Source organism: Miniopterus schreibersii, assembly GCF_964146895.1.
Source record: "Miniopterus schreibersii genome assembly, chromosome: 4".
In the NCBI taxonomy this organism is placed as follows: Eukaryota; Metazoa; Chordata; class Mammalia; order Chiroptera; family Miniopteridae; genus Miniopterus; species Miniopterus schreibersii.
Genome location: NC_138105.1, coordinates 84,379,583 through 84,398,528, shown reverse-complemented (window position 1 = coordinate 84,398,528; position 18,946 = coordinate 84,379,583). Strand labels below are relative to the sequence as shown.

General features: G+C 41.3%; 1 protein-coding gene across 6 annotated transcripts in view; it reads right to left on the bottom strand.

Annotated features, from left to right (window-relative positions):
* GRIA1 (glutamate ionotropic receptor AMPA type subunit 1) overlaps positions 1 to 18,946 on the bottom strand; it is a 266,749-nt gene that overhangs the window by 20,143 nt on the left and 227,660 nt on the right. For 5 of the 6 annotated variants that reach the window (XM_081137494.1, XM_081137493.1, XM_081137498.1 and 2 more), the window contains one exon: positions 15,968 to 16,215. In XM_081137494.1, the coding sequence (XP_080993620.1) occupies positions 15,968 to 16,215 (248 nt within the window). Of the gene's footprint in view, positions 1 to 13,169; positions 15,915 to 15,967; positions 16,216 to 18,946 lie in introns of those variants that run through there. The other variant, XM_081137497.1, reaches the window with a different exon arrangement.

Genomic DNA, 18,946 nt, shown 5'->3' with positions numbered 1-18,946 from the left:
CTCTCCCTTCCCTTCTCTCTAGGAGTCAATTAAAAATATATATATAAAGAAACAGGCAGTTCTGTGATATTCTGAGAAGGAAAGTTGGTCAGGCATTGAGTCAGCCAAAAGACAGAGGTTTTGTATTTGGTTTCTAACTTTACAAAACTGTGCAAATGTTAAAAAACAAACAAATGTATAGAGCACTCTCTAAGTCTCTCCACTCTGAGAAAGATTCTGAAGATTCTGAAAGAAAGAGTCTGATGGCCTGATTTGAGCCCCTTACTCATCTCTTAACAAGTTATCTGATAAGTACTGTAACTGTACCTAGAATGACCAACTGGTCCCAGTGTGCCTAGGACTTTCCTGGTTTTAGCACTGGAAGTCCCATATCCTGGGAACCACCTCACTCCTGGGCAATCCAGGATAGCTGGCCACCCTAACTATACCTTAGTTTTCCCATTTGTACAATGGGAATAATTACATGCTTCTGCTCCAGCCGCCTGCAAGTGTGAGGATCAGATGAGGTGACAGATGTGAAAATGCTTTGAGATTAATTCTGGACAAATGCAGGTGGCTGGATTGGAAGCACCACTGAAGCCATACCACTGTGTGTTGACACACACCCTACCTGGCACACTTTGCCACTCTGTGGAACCCTATGCATTTTACAAGCCCTAATATATGTTGTTCTCTGCAAATTCTCATGCAATGACCGCAGGCAGGATGGATGAGGACTTCCTTTCTGTTGAGCCATACTCGCACACCCTATACCAGTAAATTCCTCACTCCATTATCCATCCTCCAACCAGACTGAGCTCTGTGATGGCAGGGACTGTGCTCCCAGCACAATAGGTAACACAGTAGCTGCCTGATCGATGTTGTTGATTGAAAGAGTGATTTTAGATTTCTGAAATGTATGTTGTACAACAGGGGTTACTTGAACCCTCAGAAATTACACACTAGTTTTACATATGTGATATATATACATATTTCTGGTCCTGTAACTTTCTTTAGGGCTAAGAGCCCTGATACAGCCCCGAGAGCTGGATGGGGATCTGAAGTCTGGCTCCTCCAGCAGGGATTCTACAGACAGAAAGGATTTCAGAGGCACATTTTGATCCCCAGCCCGCCCCACAGTGAGGAGCAGGTGTCAACAGTTCATTTGCAACCACATCTGATCCTATGATGCAGAACCATTTGCCAGCAACAGCAGCCATGGGGGTCTGTCAGATGCCTCGGAGATGCCTGACAAAAGATATTGGTGAGAATGAATGAAAATCTCCCCACAGTTAACGCAGCGAGTGAAAACACCATTCAGGATGAGAGCGAGCCCACTGGTCTCATCTCAGCCACCTCTGGGTCATGAAAGGAAGAAAAGCTGGGCCAATTCTAAAGACTGGCCACCGAAAGCCAGACGTCAATGTGGACAGAATGCTGGGCCGGCCAGCAGGGCCATTATTTCCTCGTGGACTTCAAAATACACAGGGTCATAATGTTGAAGGATGATCTCCTCCACAGGAACTCCCAGGACCCCCTCCCCACCTGAACTCGTCTCTAGGCCTCACTGGCCTGTCTTCCTCCCCCTTTCCACTACCACCTCCAGCCCCTTAGCACTTGCTCCAGTGGCTCCACTCCTATCTGTTTTTTCTTGAGATATTTTGTTTGATAAAATGATTCCCTGTTGAAAACAGCAACAACAAGATTGAAAAAGTATGTATGAATTCTTTTCACTTTGTTCTGTGTGTTTGCTGTGTCTTTTACCCGAAACATCTTTCTCCCTAGCGTGCCTATAGATATTCTCCCCACTAGTTTAAGGCCCTGTTCAGGGACTGCTGCCTCCTCCTGGAGGCCTTCCTAGAACTCCCATCCTGGGGAAGGAAGAGATATTAATCCCTACCTGCATGGTTTTCCCACTGTGCCTTGCGTATCTATTTATTGATTTATGATTTGTCTGTTTCTCTATCTTTATGGTACTTCTGTCTTCTTTGTATTAGTGTTAGTTGTTACTAGCTTGTGTATTCTCTTTTTTCTTCTATCTTAACTGTGACTGCTACTCAAAAATTTGAATAGTTTTCAAAAAAATTGAGATTCCTAGTTTCTTTTGAAAAACCAAAATATCTGGTAATATTCCCATATGGTGATATTAGACCAAACTGAGTGGAGGCTGTCCCTCTAGACACACATGTAATCTTTTGTTCACTAAGTCCTCATCATTTCCTATGATCTCCCAGAGACCGTCTGGGAAGTTTTCCATTTATAGTATGGTGTAGTGGACAACAGCTGGACTCCTTGGGTTCAAATTCTGGCTCTGTCACTTACTGGCTATGTGACCGTTGACAATTTATTTAACCTCTCTGTGCCGCTAATTCATTACCTGTCAAATGAGGTTTTAATAGTACCTACTTCACTGGGTTCTTGTGAGTATTACATGAATTAGGGAATGCATATGAGGACTTAGAGAGTCATGCCCTATATAGCAAATTCTCAGTAAATATTAACTGTAATTATTATTTACCATAGAGTTTGCACTGTGGTTTTGTTGCTCAGAGTACAGGAAGCATTGCCTGTACTCATGACTCTTAAAAGTGAGGAAACCACAAAGGGGTTGGTTTATTCCTGGTCCATTTCGCTCACTTTCTTTACCTGAGGGCATTTTAAGTTTCAGTCCCTGTATTAGATGGTGCACCTTGGGAGTGCCAGTGTCATGATTTATTCATCTTTGCTCCTCTTAAGAGTACTCACTTTAGTGCTTTGAAAATACTATGCTTGAAATGTTGGTAGAAATAAATTGCATGATCATGGTCACATTACTTTCATGCTGCCTTTAGGATGTTCACTACTGATGACCAAGGAGACCACAAGTTAAGAGCTGTTTGGTTTAATTTGGGTCATATAGTCTACATCGTAAGGCTAGTATTTCCTGGTTCTCACAAATCAGACAGACCAAACACATCAACTGATTTGGTAAATTGCTCAGAAAGTTACCATACATATAGAAGGTGGCGGGATAGGAATCAGTCCATGGGGAAAACAATCAGTAGGAGTTTCCTACATGCTAAATATTCTGTTAGGTTCTGGAGGACAGTGTCCCTTGCTTTACTGAGCTGCACTTTGAAAAACAGGTGGAGAGAAGAAAGAACCCGTGAGAGGAAGACTACTGGAGTGAGGAAAAGCTGGGATGTTTGTGGGCTGCAGGCGACTAGCTTTAGTGCAGTGGATTTTTTTTTTTAACATTCCTCCAGAGGAATAGATTTCATTCCCATGGGAATAGAAAATGTGATTGAGAGGTCATTATGCTCTTTTTCTGCTAGGTGTTTGTGCTGAGGAATGAATAATGCATGTAAATTTCCCCGCCTGGCTTTTATTTTGTTTGGATGCTGTGCTGGCTTTTACCACCTCCATCTGTTTCTGAGGAAGCTGGTGCCTCTGGTTAGGTAATTACCTGGGCCTTTGCCCCCTTTCCTCCTGAAGAACAGGCTGGTTAGGTATGATTGTCAAGCCATGATCTCAGCCCACAGGGCTGTGTGCAAAATGTTACTAGACTACATGGCCTAGAATTTCTGTGCAGGGGCTCAGCTTAGGGCTACCTCTTCCCCCTGCCTTTCTGCCTGCCCTTGGAGATCAGGCTTCGCTCAGGAGCTTCCTGCTCTCAGACATGTTGATGGAGGCAATGTGGCTATTAGCTGAATGTTTGGGGTATCCAGTATAAAAAGGAATAAACCTATACATTTGAGCATCTCTGTGTCTTGGTGTTATGAAATTTCCACCTTATTGCAATGAAAAGAAGCCCGGAGTGGCCTGACCCAGAGAAAACAATCACATTTTGGTTCAGATCCCCAAATGAATGGAATAAATGGTGAGTGCTGAGGGGAAGCAGAAAGGGAGAGGACTGGTGAGAGGAAGAAAGGGGATTAATGTTGAAGAACTCCTTCTGCACCATGAGCTCTTCACAAATGATTTTATTTATTCCCAAGACCATCCTGTGAAGCTTGTAGCAGAATCCCCATTTGAAAGATGAGAAAACTAAGCCTCAGAGAGGTAAGTAGCAATGGTTGGCATTTCTTAGTCACTTTAGTATGTGCCTGCACTGTGCTGAGCACTTCTTATGATCTCATTTAATCATTTAACAGTCACCAAGTAAATGCTAGTGTTACCTCCAGTTGTTATATTTGGGGAAACCGAGGTTTATGGAGGGGAAGTTACTTATCTCAGTCACTTTTATCATTAACTGGCAGACCTGGGATTGATACTCAGCCCTGACTTCAGGGCTCTCACCATCAGCCCATGGTCCATATGGCTGCTTGCTACTTTCCCAAGATCACATGATTGTAATTGTGGGAGGCAACACCAAAGCACATTTGCTTCCCACACCCACAAGTCCTAGTGGCAGAACTGGGACAGGTATCCAGACCTGTTCACTTCTGGTCTGCCTTTGTATTAGAGTAGCTTGCTTCTTAGAAAAGCGAAAATACTGGGAAAGTCTGAAATAAAGTTGCTGATGAGAGGGAAGGAAAAAAAAGAGATGATGTGTTTGACAGTAACAGTCTCTTAAAAGAAAGCAACATAGTCCTGGCTGGTGTGGCTCAGTTGGTTAGGCTTTGTCCCATGCACAGAAAGGTTGCCAGTTTGATTCCCAATCACAGCATATGCTGGGGTTTTGAGCTTGGTCCCTGGTGGGGGGCATGCAGGAGGTAGCAGATCTATGTTTTGCTCTCACATCGATGTCTCTCTCTCCCCCCCCCCAAAAAAATCAATAAAAAGTCTTAAAGAAAGCAACATACAATTTGTATAGCAGTGGAAGAAAGCAGCTCTTTGGCAGGCAAACCAGAGCCTGCACTGGGTGGCTGTTCTCGCTGTGGTAAAGGCCGTTCATTTCTGGTGTGATTTACCTCCCTAGATCCATCCTTGTCCTGGCCACCTTCTGCTCTTTTCTCCTCTCCTCTCCTCTTCTCTCCTCTCCTCTTCTCTCTCTTCTCTTCTCTTCTCTTCTCTTCTCTTCTCTTCTCTTCTCTTCTCTTCTCTTCTCTTCTCTTCTCTTCTCTTCTCTTCTCTTCTCTCTTTCTCTTCTCTCTCCTCTTCTTCCCCCCCCCCCCCCCCCCCCCCGTGCTGCTCTGTTGTTTACATGCTTCTCAACCAGGTGTGCTAACAATGGAGCCCTAATGGGAGTAAGTGCTCTTTTGTCTTTGCAATTTCACCAGGATCCTCCAAAATAAATCTGCACCAAGGAGCTCCGGTGTAGCCCAGTAGTTCAAGAGGGAGTGCTTTGGTTGTGGAGGCCACCTGCTGTCTGATTTGCCTGGATGTTTTAAGGATGCCATCTTCAAAGGTGGCAAAGGCAGTGAGGAATGTGTCCATTAACACAGAGATTGGGGTGTGCAAAAAACGAGGGTTTTGTACTTAAACTCCAGCCTGCAAATCACTTTAAGAACCTGGGCAAAGTGTCACCTCTCTAAGTCATAGTTTCCTCATCTGAGAAAGGGAAATGATAATACCTGAATCAGAAGGTGAGGGGAAGATTAATCCTTGCATATCCCTAGTGTGCTGAATACATAAGCGTTGCCCAGCACACAGTAGGTGTGAAATGAATGTTAAGTCTCCTCTTCCCCACCCCCACACTTATAGTATGATCAGTCTCAGATGATCTGTTCTTTACTGTTGAAAGGAACCAAAAGCACTATGTAGTTTAAAATCTTAAGCAGTGTTTTGGTTCAATCTGTCATAGGCAAGCAGGGAACCTTAATATTTATTGGCTGTTCCTGTTTCCATTTTTAGCTATAGGGCAATGACATCAACTTGTGGTATGGGCCTGGCCCTAAAGAGAAGGATGTGTGTGCTACACAGATGCAGATGGGGTGGAAGGGAGGCAAGGATTCCCTAGGGAATTCAGGCAGAGCAGAGAACCACTTCCCTTAATGGAACCTGGGTTTTCTTAATTATATATTGGTAGGACTAAATAAAATTGTATGTGTGTTTGTGTAGGGATAGCAAATGATCTTTATTTTTCAAATAATCATTCCTTCATCACAGTTGCCCTCCTTACATCCTTGAGAAGGCATTTTTGCCCAATGGTTGAGAAGAGGTCCTGGAATCAGGCTGCCTGGGTTGAAAATCCAGCTCTCCCATTTCCATGCCAGGTGGTCTTGGGCAAGTTCTGGAATCTTTCTGCACTTCAGTTTTTTGAACTCTATGCTCAAAATGAAAACAATACCACCTGCACAGCCTTGTCATTAGGATTACATAAGCTAATGCACATCAGATACTTCATAGAAGTGCCTGGAATGAGTCCGTGCTCGATAAATAGGTTTTGTTAATAATAAGTCTTACCATCACTGCCACTAAATAGGCTAAATCAAGCCCTTGTCACCCCCTTGCCTGGACTTTTGCACTGGGTTATGGCTCCAGTCTCCTCGGAGGCTTTCTCTGTACTCTAATCTATCCTATGTGTCCTGACCTGAGAAGCTTCTGTATTGATGCTGCTCTCCTCCATTGGCAAACCTCCATTCTCTGTTCAAACATGCACACACACACACATTTTCTCTTTCTGTCTCCCTCCCCTTTTATCTCTCTCCCTTTTCATCCCCCCTCTTCCATTCTCTCCAGCTCTTCTGAGGTTGCAGGCAAATCTAGCCTCTCTGCTCAGAAGGCTTTGCCTCTCTGACCAGGACCAACCTCGGTCACAGAGTTCATGGGGTTACCATGACAACAAGCACCCCTGGCTACTCATCAGGAGGCAGGGACCAATTGAAAGGGACTGTCATTTCCCTGGGACATGCTGCATTTATTCTCAGCAGCGGACCCTGTACCAGTACTATACTATGGGAAGAGGGTGGGAGGCAGGGAGAGAAAGAAACATCAGGGTTTTATAATTTTTAGTGTGTTCTGTGGGGGGGAGGACCACAAATTGTTCTCAGAGACAGACATTTTATTTCTAATGCAGCCAGTGTGGGGGGCTGAGGGTGGGGCTCATGTGCATTTCTGATGAACACAGTTGGTTTCACAAGGAAGAAAAAATAAGTTATTTGGCTCAAAAGTGAGCTTTTGGTAGGTCTAACAGGAGGAGGATGTGATGGAAGATTATCATTAATGAGTACCCTCTGTGACAGGCACTTTATGCTAATTTTATCAAAACTCAAAGTGACTGCAGTGAGTTATTATTATTCCAGTTTTACAGAAAGGAAAACAGAGGCTCATAAAGTTACAGTGGCTTATCAAGCTCGGGCAAACTGCTGGTGGAGTAATGGCCCTTGAACTCGAATTGAGGTTGTTTGACCTCAAGGATTATTGTTTTGACACCGTTCAATACAGTTTCCCTGTCACGCTCCCATTCTATTGGTCCTGCCTCCTCAGGCCACTTATACATCTCTCTTCCCTGACATCTAGCCCTGTTTTCCAAAGTGGGCTGCTGTCTACCTATCGTAGAATCACCTGGAGGACTTGTTAAAATTGCACATTCCTGGATCCCACCCTGGACCTGCAGAACCAAAAATCTCAGGAATTAGAGTCTAGTAAGGGGCACTTTTTAAAACCACCTTCCCTAAATAATTTTAATACATGGTAAAGTGGGGAAATGGTTTTTTTTAGAGCAAAAGATTCAATACCACATAAGACAGCACTTACTTATTTGTTTCCCAGTTATGTTCTGGGTCAATGTGATTCTCTAAAAGCAGAGAACTCTTGTAATGGACTCTGTAACACTCAGATCAGTGGTAGGCAAAACCAAACCAAACCAAACCAAAAAACAACAAAAACTCAAAAAGGTGTTCAAGAAAGGTGTTTGAACTAGATCCTGTTGCATGGTCCCAGTGTGGAGGCAGGCAACTCCTGGAAATGAACTCTCCCCACAAAACCTTGTGATTTCTCCTTCTGAGTCATGGCCTTAACCTCAAGTGGTTCTTAGTAGATATTTTTCAACATAAGAATTTGTGAAGGAAGAAAAATATATTTAATAGGAAAGCCAGTGAGAATAAAATGCGAATGAACAGTCTTGAGCTTATGTACAATAAGAAAATAGATACAGGCAAGTTATAGTTAATGCAGTGGGAAGAGGGTAAAGGTGATTGGCAGCCTCCATCATTGTTGCTCATGTACCACAAATTCTATACACCCCCCCGCACCTCCACAGTGATGCCTTTCTCAACCTTCTAGGCTTCCCAGAGGTAAAATTGAGGAGGTGGCAATAATTCTGTTTGGGAGGGAAACCCCGTATCTGCCCATTTTTCTGTCCTTGTCAGAATCTATTTATACCTGGTCAGGTTTTTAGGGAGGAGCACAAAAGTCTCGGAAGGTTCACATAACAGACTTGTTTCCCAAACTACCAAGTCGTAAAGGCTATGACTGGTGAAAAACAGAGCTACTTCTTCCATCTGTCCCCATCCTATTATGGCCTGTGACCACATTCATTATCTCCTACAAAAAGACCACAACAGCTTTCTAAATAGCCTCCCTGCCTGCAATGCTCCTCTTTCTGATTCATACTGCAAACCACTGCCAGGATAATCTTCAGGAGCCTGTCTGATCATGTTCCCTCTAAGTCAGTGGCCTTCAGTGACCCCTACTGACATCAAATCAAACATACAGAGACCTTTGAAATCCTTCACAGTTTGACTACAGCCAGTCATTCTTACTTCTTAATGCCTTGTCTAGTTAAAGTGGACCCCTCAAGGTTCCTGAAAATAAGCAATGTGTTTTCCCATTTCAGTGTTTACTCACTCCATCCCCTCCATCTGAGAGACCCTGTCCCCGCTTTTCATCTATCACAATTCTTCAGGGCCTATCATGGATGCTACCTCTGCCATAAAATCTTTGCAAATCCTCCCACTCAAATGTTGACTCTCCTCCTCTTGAGTATTTCTGACTCTGTTGTGGCATTGGGTAGAATAATAGGTATCTATGTAATTCTGCTCATGAACTGTACCTAATTATGCAACATTTAGGGGTGGGCATTGCATCTCTGTCACCACTGTTGCCTAAGCATTGTGCACAGTGCTTTGTGTGGAGAAGAATTCAGGAAGGAATCTGTGAAGTTGAGTGGAAAGCATGGGGAGTGGGTCTCAGACCCTCCTGGGTGCCCATCATCTATTAAGCTGCAGGATTACACTGTACTGTGCTCCTGTCCCCTTGGCCCATACGTCTGGCATGGACAAGACATGTGACAGAAGACAAACATGTCATGATTACAGAGACCAGAAAAGACTCCATGTCACACAGTCACAGTTAAAGACCACACTTTGACCAATGTCCTGCTTAGGGCATAACTCTTAGCAAATCCATTAAATTCCTGGTAGATGGTTTGTGAAGGAGAATCATTAGTTGAGATTTTCACTTAGGCCGATCTGGTGTGGATTCCTTCTTGGGTTGGTAAACATAGGCCATGTCCCCTTACTTAGGAAGTTTGAACACACTGTCTCTAACTGAAGGGCGTATTCATCATAATAAAAAAGAAAAGACTTCAGTTCAGACCAGCAGGTACATTTAGTTGGCAAAAAAAGGGCCAATAGATCATAATTAGTGGATTTACCAATTGCCTTTCCCTAGTGACCGGCATTGGCTGCATAGGTCTTTATCCACAACATAAGGGCTTGGAAACATACCTTAGCCCCTCGCCCAACCCCAAACATGCAGTGACAGCCAACAAACAGCATCTGTTTCAAAGAAACACCACCTGTCCAAATGGAAAATCAAGCACTGGACCACCTCACTTCATCAGAGTATTTGTTTCCAGAGTAGGAGAGACAACCCTTCCCTCCTCCCCCCCATAAAACAACACCCCATTCTGTCACTAACAGCCTTTTAATGCTCTGTAGTGACCATGGCCTGGCTTCTGCCAAGTAGACTTGGCAAGTTTTAGAGGAACATTTGGGCCTTAGATATCTGCATTCTGACCTTCTGAGGTGGAGCTGGGTGATCTGCCTGGAGGAATGTAGAGGTTGTTCTGAGCAGGTCAGAAGCAGAGAATGCCCCACAGGTGTGTGTATGGGGGAATCTGGCTTTAAGGAAAGCAAGGAGTGGAGGAGGACTGCCAGGAAGGTGCTCCCCCCCCTTTGGGTGGTACGGACATTTTATTTACTTTTTAAAATGTTTTTTAAAATTAAATTTATTGGGGTGACATTGGTTAATAAAATGATATAGTGTTCAAGTGTGCACTTCCATAGTACATCACCTGTATTCTGTATTGTATGTTTACCACCAAAGGTCAAGTCTCCTTCCATCACCATTTATCTCCCCTTTACTCTCTCCTATCTCCCCCATCCCCCTTTCCCTTTGGTAATCACCATATTGCTATCTGTGTCTATGAGTTTTTCTTTTTTTTTTTTAACTTAATCCCTTCACCCTTTTCACCCAGTCCCCCAAAACCCCTCCCCTCTGACAGCTGTTAGTCTTCTCTCTCTATCTATGTCTGTTTCTATTTTGTTTGTTAGTTTATTTTGTTCATTAGATGAAATCATATGGTATTTGTCTTCCTCTGACTGGCATATTTCACTTAGCATAATGCTCTCCAGGTCCATCCATGCTGTCACAAAAGGTATAATTTCATTCTTTTTATGGCTAAGTAGTATTCCATTGTGTAAATGTACTGCAGCTTTTTTATCTACTCATCTATTGATGGGCACTTGGGCTGGTTCCAAATCATGGCTGTTGTAAATAACACTGCAATGAACATAAAGGTGCATATATTCTTTTAAGTTAGTGGAATCACTGGGTCATAAGGCAGTTCTGTTTTTAATTTGTTGAGGTAACTCCATACTGCTTTCCACAGTGGCTGCATCAATCTGCATTTCCACCAACAGTGCATGAGGGTTCCCTTTTCTCCACATCTCCACCAACACTTATTGTTTGTTGATTTATTGATGATAGCTATTCTGACGTGTGTGTGGTGATATCTCATTGTGGTTTTAATTTGCATTTCTCTGATGATTAGTTGTGCATCTTTACATATGTCTATTGGCCATCTGTGTGTCTTTTTTTTGAGAAGTGTCTATTCAGGTGCTTTGCCCATTTTTACTTAGAATTTTTGTCCATGTGTGTTGAGTTTTATAAGTTCTTTATAAATTTTGGATATTAACCCCTTATCAGATGTATCATTGGCATATATCTCCCATTCAGTGGGTTGTCTTTTCATTTTGTTGATGGTTTCCTTTGCTGTGCAAAAACTTTTTAGTTTGATGTAGTTCTATTTGTTTTTCTTTTTTGTTTGTTTCCCTTGCTTGAGGCAATATGTCAGAAAAAAATATTGCTATGAGAAATGTCTGAGATTTTATTACCTTTTTTTTTTTTTAAGGAGTTTTATGATTTTGAGTCTAAGATTAAGTTTTTAGTCAATTTTAGGTTTATTCTTGTGTATGGTATAAAAAAGTGGTCTAGTTTTATTGTTTTGCATGTATTTGTCCAATTTTCCCAACACCATTTATTGAATAGACTGTCTTTACCCCATTGTTTGTTCTTTCCTCCTTTGTCAGTTATTTATTGACCCTAAAGGTGAGGGCTTATTTCTGGGCTCCCTATTCTGTTCCACTGATCTCTATGTCTGTTTTTATGCCAGTGCCATACTGTTTTGATTACTATGGCCTTGTAGAATAGTTTGATAACAGGTAGTGAGATTCCTTCAACTTTGTTGTTCTTTCTCAAGATTGCTGTTACTATTCGGGGTCTTTTGTGGTTCCATATAAATTTTTGGAATCTTTGTTCTAGTTCCTATCTTGATAGGAATTGCGTTGAGTCTGTAGATTGCTTTGGGTGGTATGGACATTTTAATGATGTTAATTCTTCCTATCCATGAACATGGTGTACACTTCCACTTATTTGTATCTTCTTCAATTTCTTTCTTCAGTGTCTTATAATTTTCAGAGTGTAGGTCTTTAACATCCTTGGTTAAATTTATTCCTAGGTGTTTAATTTTTTTTGATACAATTGCAAATGGGATTATTTTCCTAGTTTCCCTTTCTGATAGTTCATTATTGGCATTATAGAAATACAGCTGATTACTGGATATTTATTTTGTATTCTGGTATTTTATTAAATTAATTGATCATTTCTAGTAGTGTTTTGGTGGGATCTTTAGGGTTCTCTATATACAGTATCATGTCATCTGCAAATAATGACAGTTTTTCTTTCCAATTTTATTTCTTTTTCTTGTCTGATTGCTGTGGCTAGGACTTCCAGTACTATGTTGAATGAGAGTAGTGAAAGTGGACAACCCTGTCTTGTTCCCGACCTTCAGAGGAGCGCTTTTAGTTTTTGCCCATTGAGTATGATGTTGGCTATGGGATTGTAATATATGTCCTTTATTACATTGAGGTATTTTCCCTCTGTTCTCACTTTTTTATCAAAATGGGTACTGGATTTTATCAAATGCTTTTTCTGTATCCATTGATATGCTCATATGATTTTTATCCTTCATTTTGTTTATGTGATGTATCACATTTATTGATTTGCAGTTATTGTACCAACCTTGCATTCCCAGAATAAATCCCACTTGATCATGGTGTATGATCTTTTTAATGTTTCACTAGATTTGCTTTGCTAATATTTTGTTGAGGATTTTAGCATACATGTTCATCAGAAACGTTGACCTATAATTTTTTTTCTTGGTAATGTCATTATCTGGTTTTAAAATTAGGATAATGCTAGACTCCTAAAATGACCTTGGGAGTCTTTCTTCCTCCTGAAATTTTTGGAATAGTTTGATAAGGAGAGAGGTGTTAGTTCTTTGAATGTTTGGCAAAATTCACCTGTAAAGCCGTCTGGTCCAAGACTTTTGCTTGTTTGGAGTTTTTTAAATTAGTGCTTTAATTTTGTTAGTTTTAATCTGTCTATTCAGATCTCTGATTCTTTCTGATTCAGTTTTGGAAGATTGTAGGAATTTACCCATTCATCCAAATTGTCCAATTTGTTGGCATATAGTTTGTTCATAATATTTTCTTACATTCATTTGTATTTCTTTGGTGTTAGTTGTTACTTATCTGCTTATTTATTTGGGTTCTCGCTCTTTTTTTCTTGATGAGTCTGATTAAAGGCTTGCCAATCTTGTTTATCTTTTCAAAGAACTACCTCCTGGTTTTATTGATCTTTTGTATTGTTTTGTTAGGCTCTATTTTGTTTATTTCTGCTCTGATCTTTATTATTTCTTTTTTTTTTCCCTAGAAACTTTGGGCTTTGTTTGTTGTTCTTTTTCTAGTCTTTTTAAGTGTAAAGTTTGATTGTTTATTTTAGATTTTTTTTGTTTCTTGAGGTAGGCCTGTAGTGCTATGGATTTCCCTCTTAGGATTGCTTTCGCTGTATCCTTTAGATTTGAGGTTGTTTCTCATTTTCATTTTCTTTCAGGGTATCTTTTGAGTTCTTCCCTATCTCACTGTTAGCCCATTCATTGTTTAGTAACATATTATTTAACCTTCATGTCTTTGTGTTTTTCAGTGTTTTTTTTTCCTTGTAATTGTTTTCTAGTTTTAAACCATTATGATCAGGGAAGATGCTTGAGCTGATTTCAATCTGTTTAAATTTATTGAGGCTTGTTTTGTGTCCTAACATGTGGCCTATATTTGGGATATGTTTCTTACATTTCTTTTTCCCTTTCTCTTTCTTTTTCAAAATCAATAAATGCCTTGTTATATCTTACAGAGATAAGCAGTAGAATTAGGTTTTTCTTTGGTACAGAGTTGAATTATTTTAAACATTTATCCCAGAAAGAATCTTTGGGCATGCAAAACCCATAAAAGCTATATTACCAAGGAAGTGGTATTCAAAGAAGTGGTGCATTAAAATGAGCATCTACTATACCCTTTGCCCTCAGAGTAGTCAGTGGATGCTCAGGGCTCCAGAAGTCTGATTTTTTTCATTTTTGAATTCATAGTTATTGTCTGGCCCATGTGAATAGGTACCAACAACCTGGTTTAAATCTAGTCTCTTGCTTTTAATGGAGCCACCAGTCATGAAATCCAGCACAGCATTACAGTTACAGCCAGGGCTCTGGAGTCAGACTGCCAGCAGTGTCAACCTTGTTGGGTAACTTAATTCTGTGACTGTTTCCTTATCTGTAAAATGGGGATAGTGGTACATACTAGGGATAGTATAAGGATTATATGAGATAATGCACATACCACAGCTTGTGGCATGTAGTGGCTACTCAATGATAGCTTTTGTTATAGTGGAAAGTCACTCAATTGCCAGATGAACTGAGTTTTAGGCTCATGTCACTCAAACATCCAGTATTATTTGAGTTTGTCACCTTGTTCCAGGCATCTCTGTGTGGGATGGGGTGGTACAAGTACTCTATTGACTGGACAAATCATGTCACCTCTGTGTACTTTGTTTTCTTAACTTTACATCCAAGTATTCAGATCAAATGATATCCTTGACTCATAAATTTTAGTACTATAGCGTCATTGATGTTCCTGGGACTGTAAGAATGCATTCTCTACTTTGGGCCTTTCTAGGGTGATGTTCTAGAAATTCCTGTGATGAAAGTCTCTTCCTTGCTAATTACTATTTCTCTGGACCCCCTTTGAAGTTTGCTTTAACTTGTACAAAGAGTCTTTTAAGTTTTTCCAGGCAAAAATGCAGGATTGATAAATACCTGGCCATTTGGTTTCCCTTTGTCACATAATTTACAACTTTGTCCTGTTTAGGGATGCCCCAGAATAATCAGCTTATGCTTTCCCCTCTGGTTTTGATTTCCTTTTTCCTTTTTGGCTTATGGATTTCCTAACTTGCATTTAAAAGGATATTTGTTACATCTTTATCCAACATATGTAGGTGTTTTATAGTGGGAGTTTTGTTCTGCCATATTGCTGGAAGTAGGTATCCCCTAAATTCCCTTTTATAGACTATCAGAGTACCTGTCATAATTGTCATGAACCATTAAACAGTAACCATCTGTTTAATGTCTATCTTCCTTTCAAGAATGTAGTTCCATCGCGTCAGGCACTATGTCTGTTTTGTTGAAAACTGTAGCTCTAGCTCCTAGCCAACCGCCCAGAACATTGTAGAGCTCAGTGAAGTGGAGGCAGAGTGGATGTTGTGTCAAATGTATTAGGAATTCCTCTCTACCCTTTTGCAACTTTTTAAACACTCCTCACCTTTCCTTGAACACTACCCTTCCCTAAAATGAGTTAATCCCTCTGTAATTGATAGAATGTCTCACAAGTAACTTTATACTGTGTACTGTTTTTAGTTACCTTCTATATAGATTATCCCATTTGAATTCATAAATCACCTCACAGGTAAGGAAACTAAAGGTTGGGGAAATGATGTGTCTTATCTTCTGTGGGACACATCAGAAATCCCAGGATTAATTTAATTAGTTTAATTAAATTAATTTAAATTAATTTAATTCTAGGAAATCCCAGAATTAAATCTAGGTATTCTGAGTTCAGATCTATAGGACCCTACCTTAGCTGTTTGGAATGAATATCAGAGCTTCTTTATGTGAAAATAAAGTCCACTCTGCTTTTTTATTGAACTACCCATTTCTTGCTAAAGAAATCAGTATCCAGGAAAGAACAGATGCTGCCATTCAATTTTCATTATTTTGATTTGCACAGGACTCAGACTACTTGATTTTTCGTTTGGACAGTGCGTTTATGTTTTTCTCAAGACCAACATTACAAACCACCTCTGTCAAAGAATCCAGGTTTCCGGAGAACTCTGTGCATGGCCTAGTTGAATGCGAGGGTGTCTGGTAAAGGGTGGTGTGCACATGACAGAAACACAAGGTTTATTTATATTTAACACACTTGGAGGGGTGAGCTGAGGCATGGGGAAGAACACAGAGGCAGTGACAGTCATAGCAAGCTGAGGCCCCCGGGTCAATTTCCAACCTCAGGGCTGAAGATCTTGGGTGGCTGGAGTCTTCCAGGCCCACTGGTGTCCAAGAAGAGCCCTCTTGACAGCTTGCACTGGGGCATTGGAGCCGTGTGGCAGACACAGCAGCTTCATTCCTGAGATAGGAAGGGGGGAGGGAGTACCAAGGAAGCAAATCTTGGCTACTTACCTCAGGGCGGACCCCTTGGGTGTCGCAATGCCATAGCCTTTGGAATCCAAGTTACCTCCCACCTTCATGGTGTCACAGGGCTTCCGCTGCTCAATGTACTCATTCATAGTGGACTCCAGAAGGTAGGCATATTTGCCTTTGGATTTCCTCACTCGGATCATCCCCTCCTCTGTGGTCCGTACAAACACTGATGGTTCTGCTGACTTCATGTATGTCCACATCTTCTCAAACACGGCAATTTTAGACCTCTGGCAGAAGACAGGAACAAAACTAGAATTAAGTTCTGACTGCACTTGGAATTGAGGTTGGCACACACACTAATGAAGAGCTGAGTGTAACTTGATCACACATTCATGAGTGAGATTAGCTCAGGAAGAAACAAATTATGAGTGATTGCAAAATAAGAGTCTCTAATTGGTACCAGTAGGTTCCAAAGTACAAATATCTTGCAAATACAGAACAAACAGAATAGCTCAGAATCTTTTAATTACTGCTGAGTAATTATATTTCTGTTAAATATGAGGAGAGGTAAGAAACTGGGGCTCTGTCTAGCTTTTAAAGACATTGAAAACCTGTCTATTGTTCATTAAGGCCATATTCATATAGCTCAGCAGAAGTGGAGAGCTGGATATTTGTGGAATCTGATTTCATTATTAGAAGACAACACTGAAGAATGTCAGGGTCATGGGTGCCAAGTTCCAGTCTTCCTATAATGTAAGGCGTGCCCTCAGAATGTAAATTGTTGTCTGATAAAGCTAATAACTTGGGATTCAATATTGTCACCTGTTTATATTTTAAAAGCCTCTAAATCTAACCAAATTGCTTTCCTCATTTCCTCCTGAACTCACTTTGGGACTTTGCCTAGGCTGTTTACTCCATTCGCTACACTGGTGCTCTTTAGCCACACCCTACTCACCACTTCACAGACTAGAACAAATCCTACATATTCTGAGACTACCTCAGTTCCAAGGACAGTAGTTCTCAGACTCTATAGGGCACTGAAATGATGTACAGAGATTATAAATATGCAGATCCCCTTGCTCTAAAACTAGAGATACTCATTCAACAGGTCTAGGGTAGAGCCTAGAGTAAATCTCTTTCAGCAGTTCCCCAGGTAATGCTGGTCCATACGGCTTGTGAGACCCTTACTTTGAGAAAGTAAGAGCACAATGTCTGGGCACTCACTGGATGACCAAGCTCGATTGATAGGATAGCGAGCCATTCCTACTTGTATGTAGGTCTTAAGTCTATGGACACAACCAGAGGGCAGGGGACATCTTCCCTTCTGTGGGTCTTTCAGAGAGTCTAACCTGGCACATAGTAGGCCCTTAGTCAGGGCCCATGATCCAGGACCACAAGTCAACACTCTTGTCTAACATGGCCTTTCTAAAGGGTATCCTTTCCCCAAAGGGTAGATGCATTTTAGGGATACTGAAGTTTGGCTTTTGAAAATGCTTTGTAAATGAACAAATTTTAAACACAAATAAGGGACTATATATTTTTTCAAAGAAAGTTACTACTAGAATCATGCTACCTATATAATCTAATGGGTAATGTATAGATTGCAGAGTTACTTAGTATAAAATTATCATTATACATGTAAGAGGTCATTTTTTCTTTGCACACAAATACCAGATCTATTTCCTTGATATCAACATCAGGTTTTGGCCAAATATTGATATATAATTAAGTTGCTATTTTAGCCAGCTGATCTATAGAGATATTTGGGCCCAGGAAAATTCTAGGTCTCCATGGAAAATTAATGGAAATAGTTACTGAGCATTTCAGGGAGGCATGTGGCAAAGTGAGCCTTAATTAGTTCATAATTAGATGAACTAGAGAGTTTGTTTTATAGTATGGTTTATAGTCTGGAAAGGACACTGGACTTGGGAGTGAGTAGCCCTGAGTTCTAGTCTTAGTTCTACTGCTAACTTTCCCCATCTCTTCCGTAGGACTTCAGGCAGGTAATCTTTAAGTCCTTTGCTAGCTGGATATATCTGATTCTTTATATAAAGATATACCGTTCAAGCAACAATGCAATGTGAGAAAGAAGAAAAAAGAAAAGGGAGGGGTATTTCAAAGTTAGGGGAAGGAATACCCAGAATCAATCGTAGTGTCTACAGTGCATTGAATATTCTCTCACAGGAAACAGGGAAATGCATAAATTCAGCTGTGACCAGATTTTCAGATGATCTTCCAGGCACAAAACCAACAAAACACGCAGCAGGGCAATTGCAAGATGCAATTTGACCTGACAGGATGGCCACAGCAGGGAACGGGTCTGCTGACAGGCAGCGCTGAAGAGCCCTCTGGTCAACGGTATGCTGAAAATGATTATGTTCCCTCAGCCTCACCCTGGTGCTCCAGACACCAAGGCTGTGCTCACAGCCATTTGGAGCGGACTATCGGGAAAATCTCAGCTCCAGGAATTTGAAGGCAGCATGAGTGGCAGGGAAGATTGGAGGCATACTTGGAGTATTTGTTCTTGGATCTCTCCTCTCATCTGCAGCTCTCATGGCCCTTCACACATCTTAATTAAACTGTCGATGGAGGATTAAGTGACTCTAGGTTGGGGCTGCCAAGAAGCTCTGGGCTGTCGTGGACTAGAAACCAGATTTTTCAGAGTCTGTGGTAGAAGAATTCTTGTCTCACTACTCTCTCCTTCTGCCTTCTGGGTGGTAGGTGATCTGTCTCCCTGCCCACCAAAGTGGGATAATTTTCAAGGTCAGAGTCACAGAGATGGAAGGGCTCATGAGACACATCTTGTCAGCGCTCCTTTTATTCAGGTAGAGAAACTGAGGCCCACAGCATGGCAGTGAAATGTCCAGTGTCACCTGGTGTGGTAGTGGCAGAGCCAGGAGTAAAACCCTGGTCTCCTCATTGCACACCTAGTTTCCATCTTCCCTCATTTTAGGCTTTTTATCTTACTAGCTGGGGGATTTCCTGAGCCGCACGGCTCTCTCCTGACAATGGTGGTCA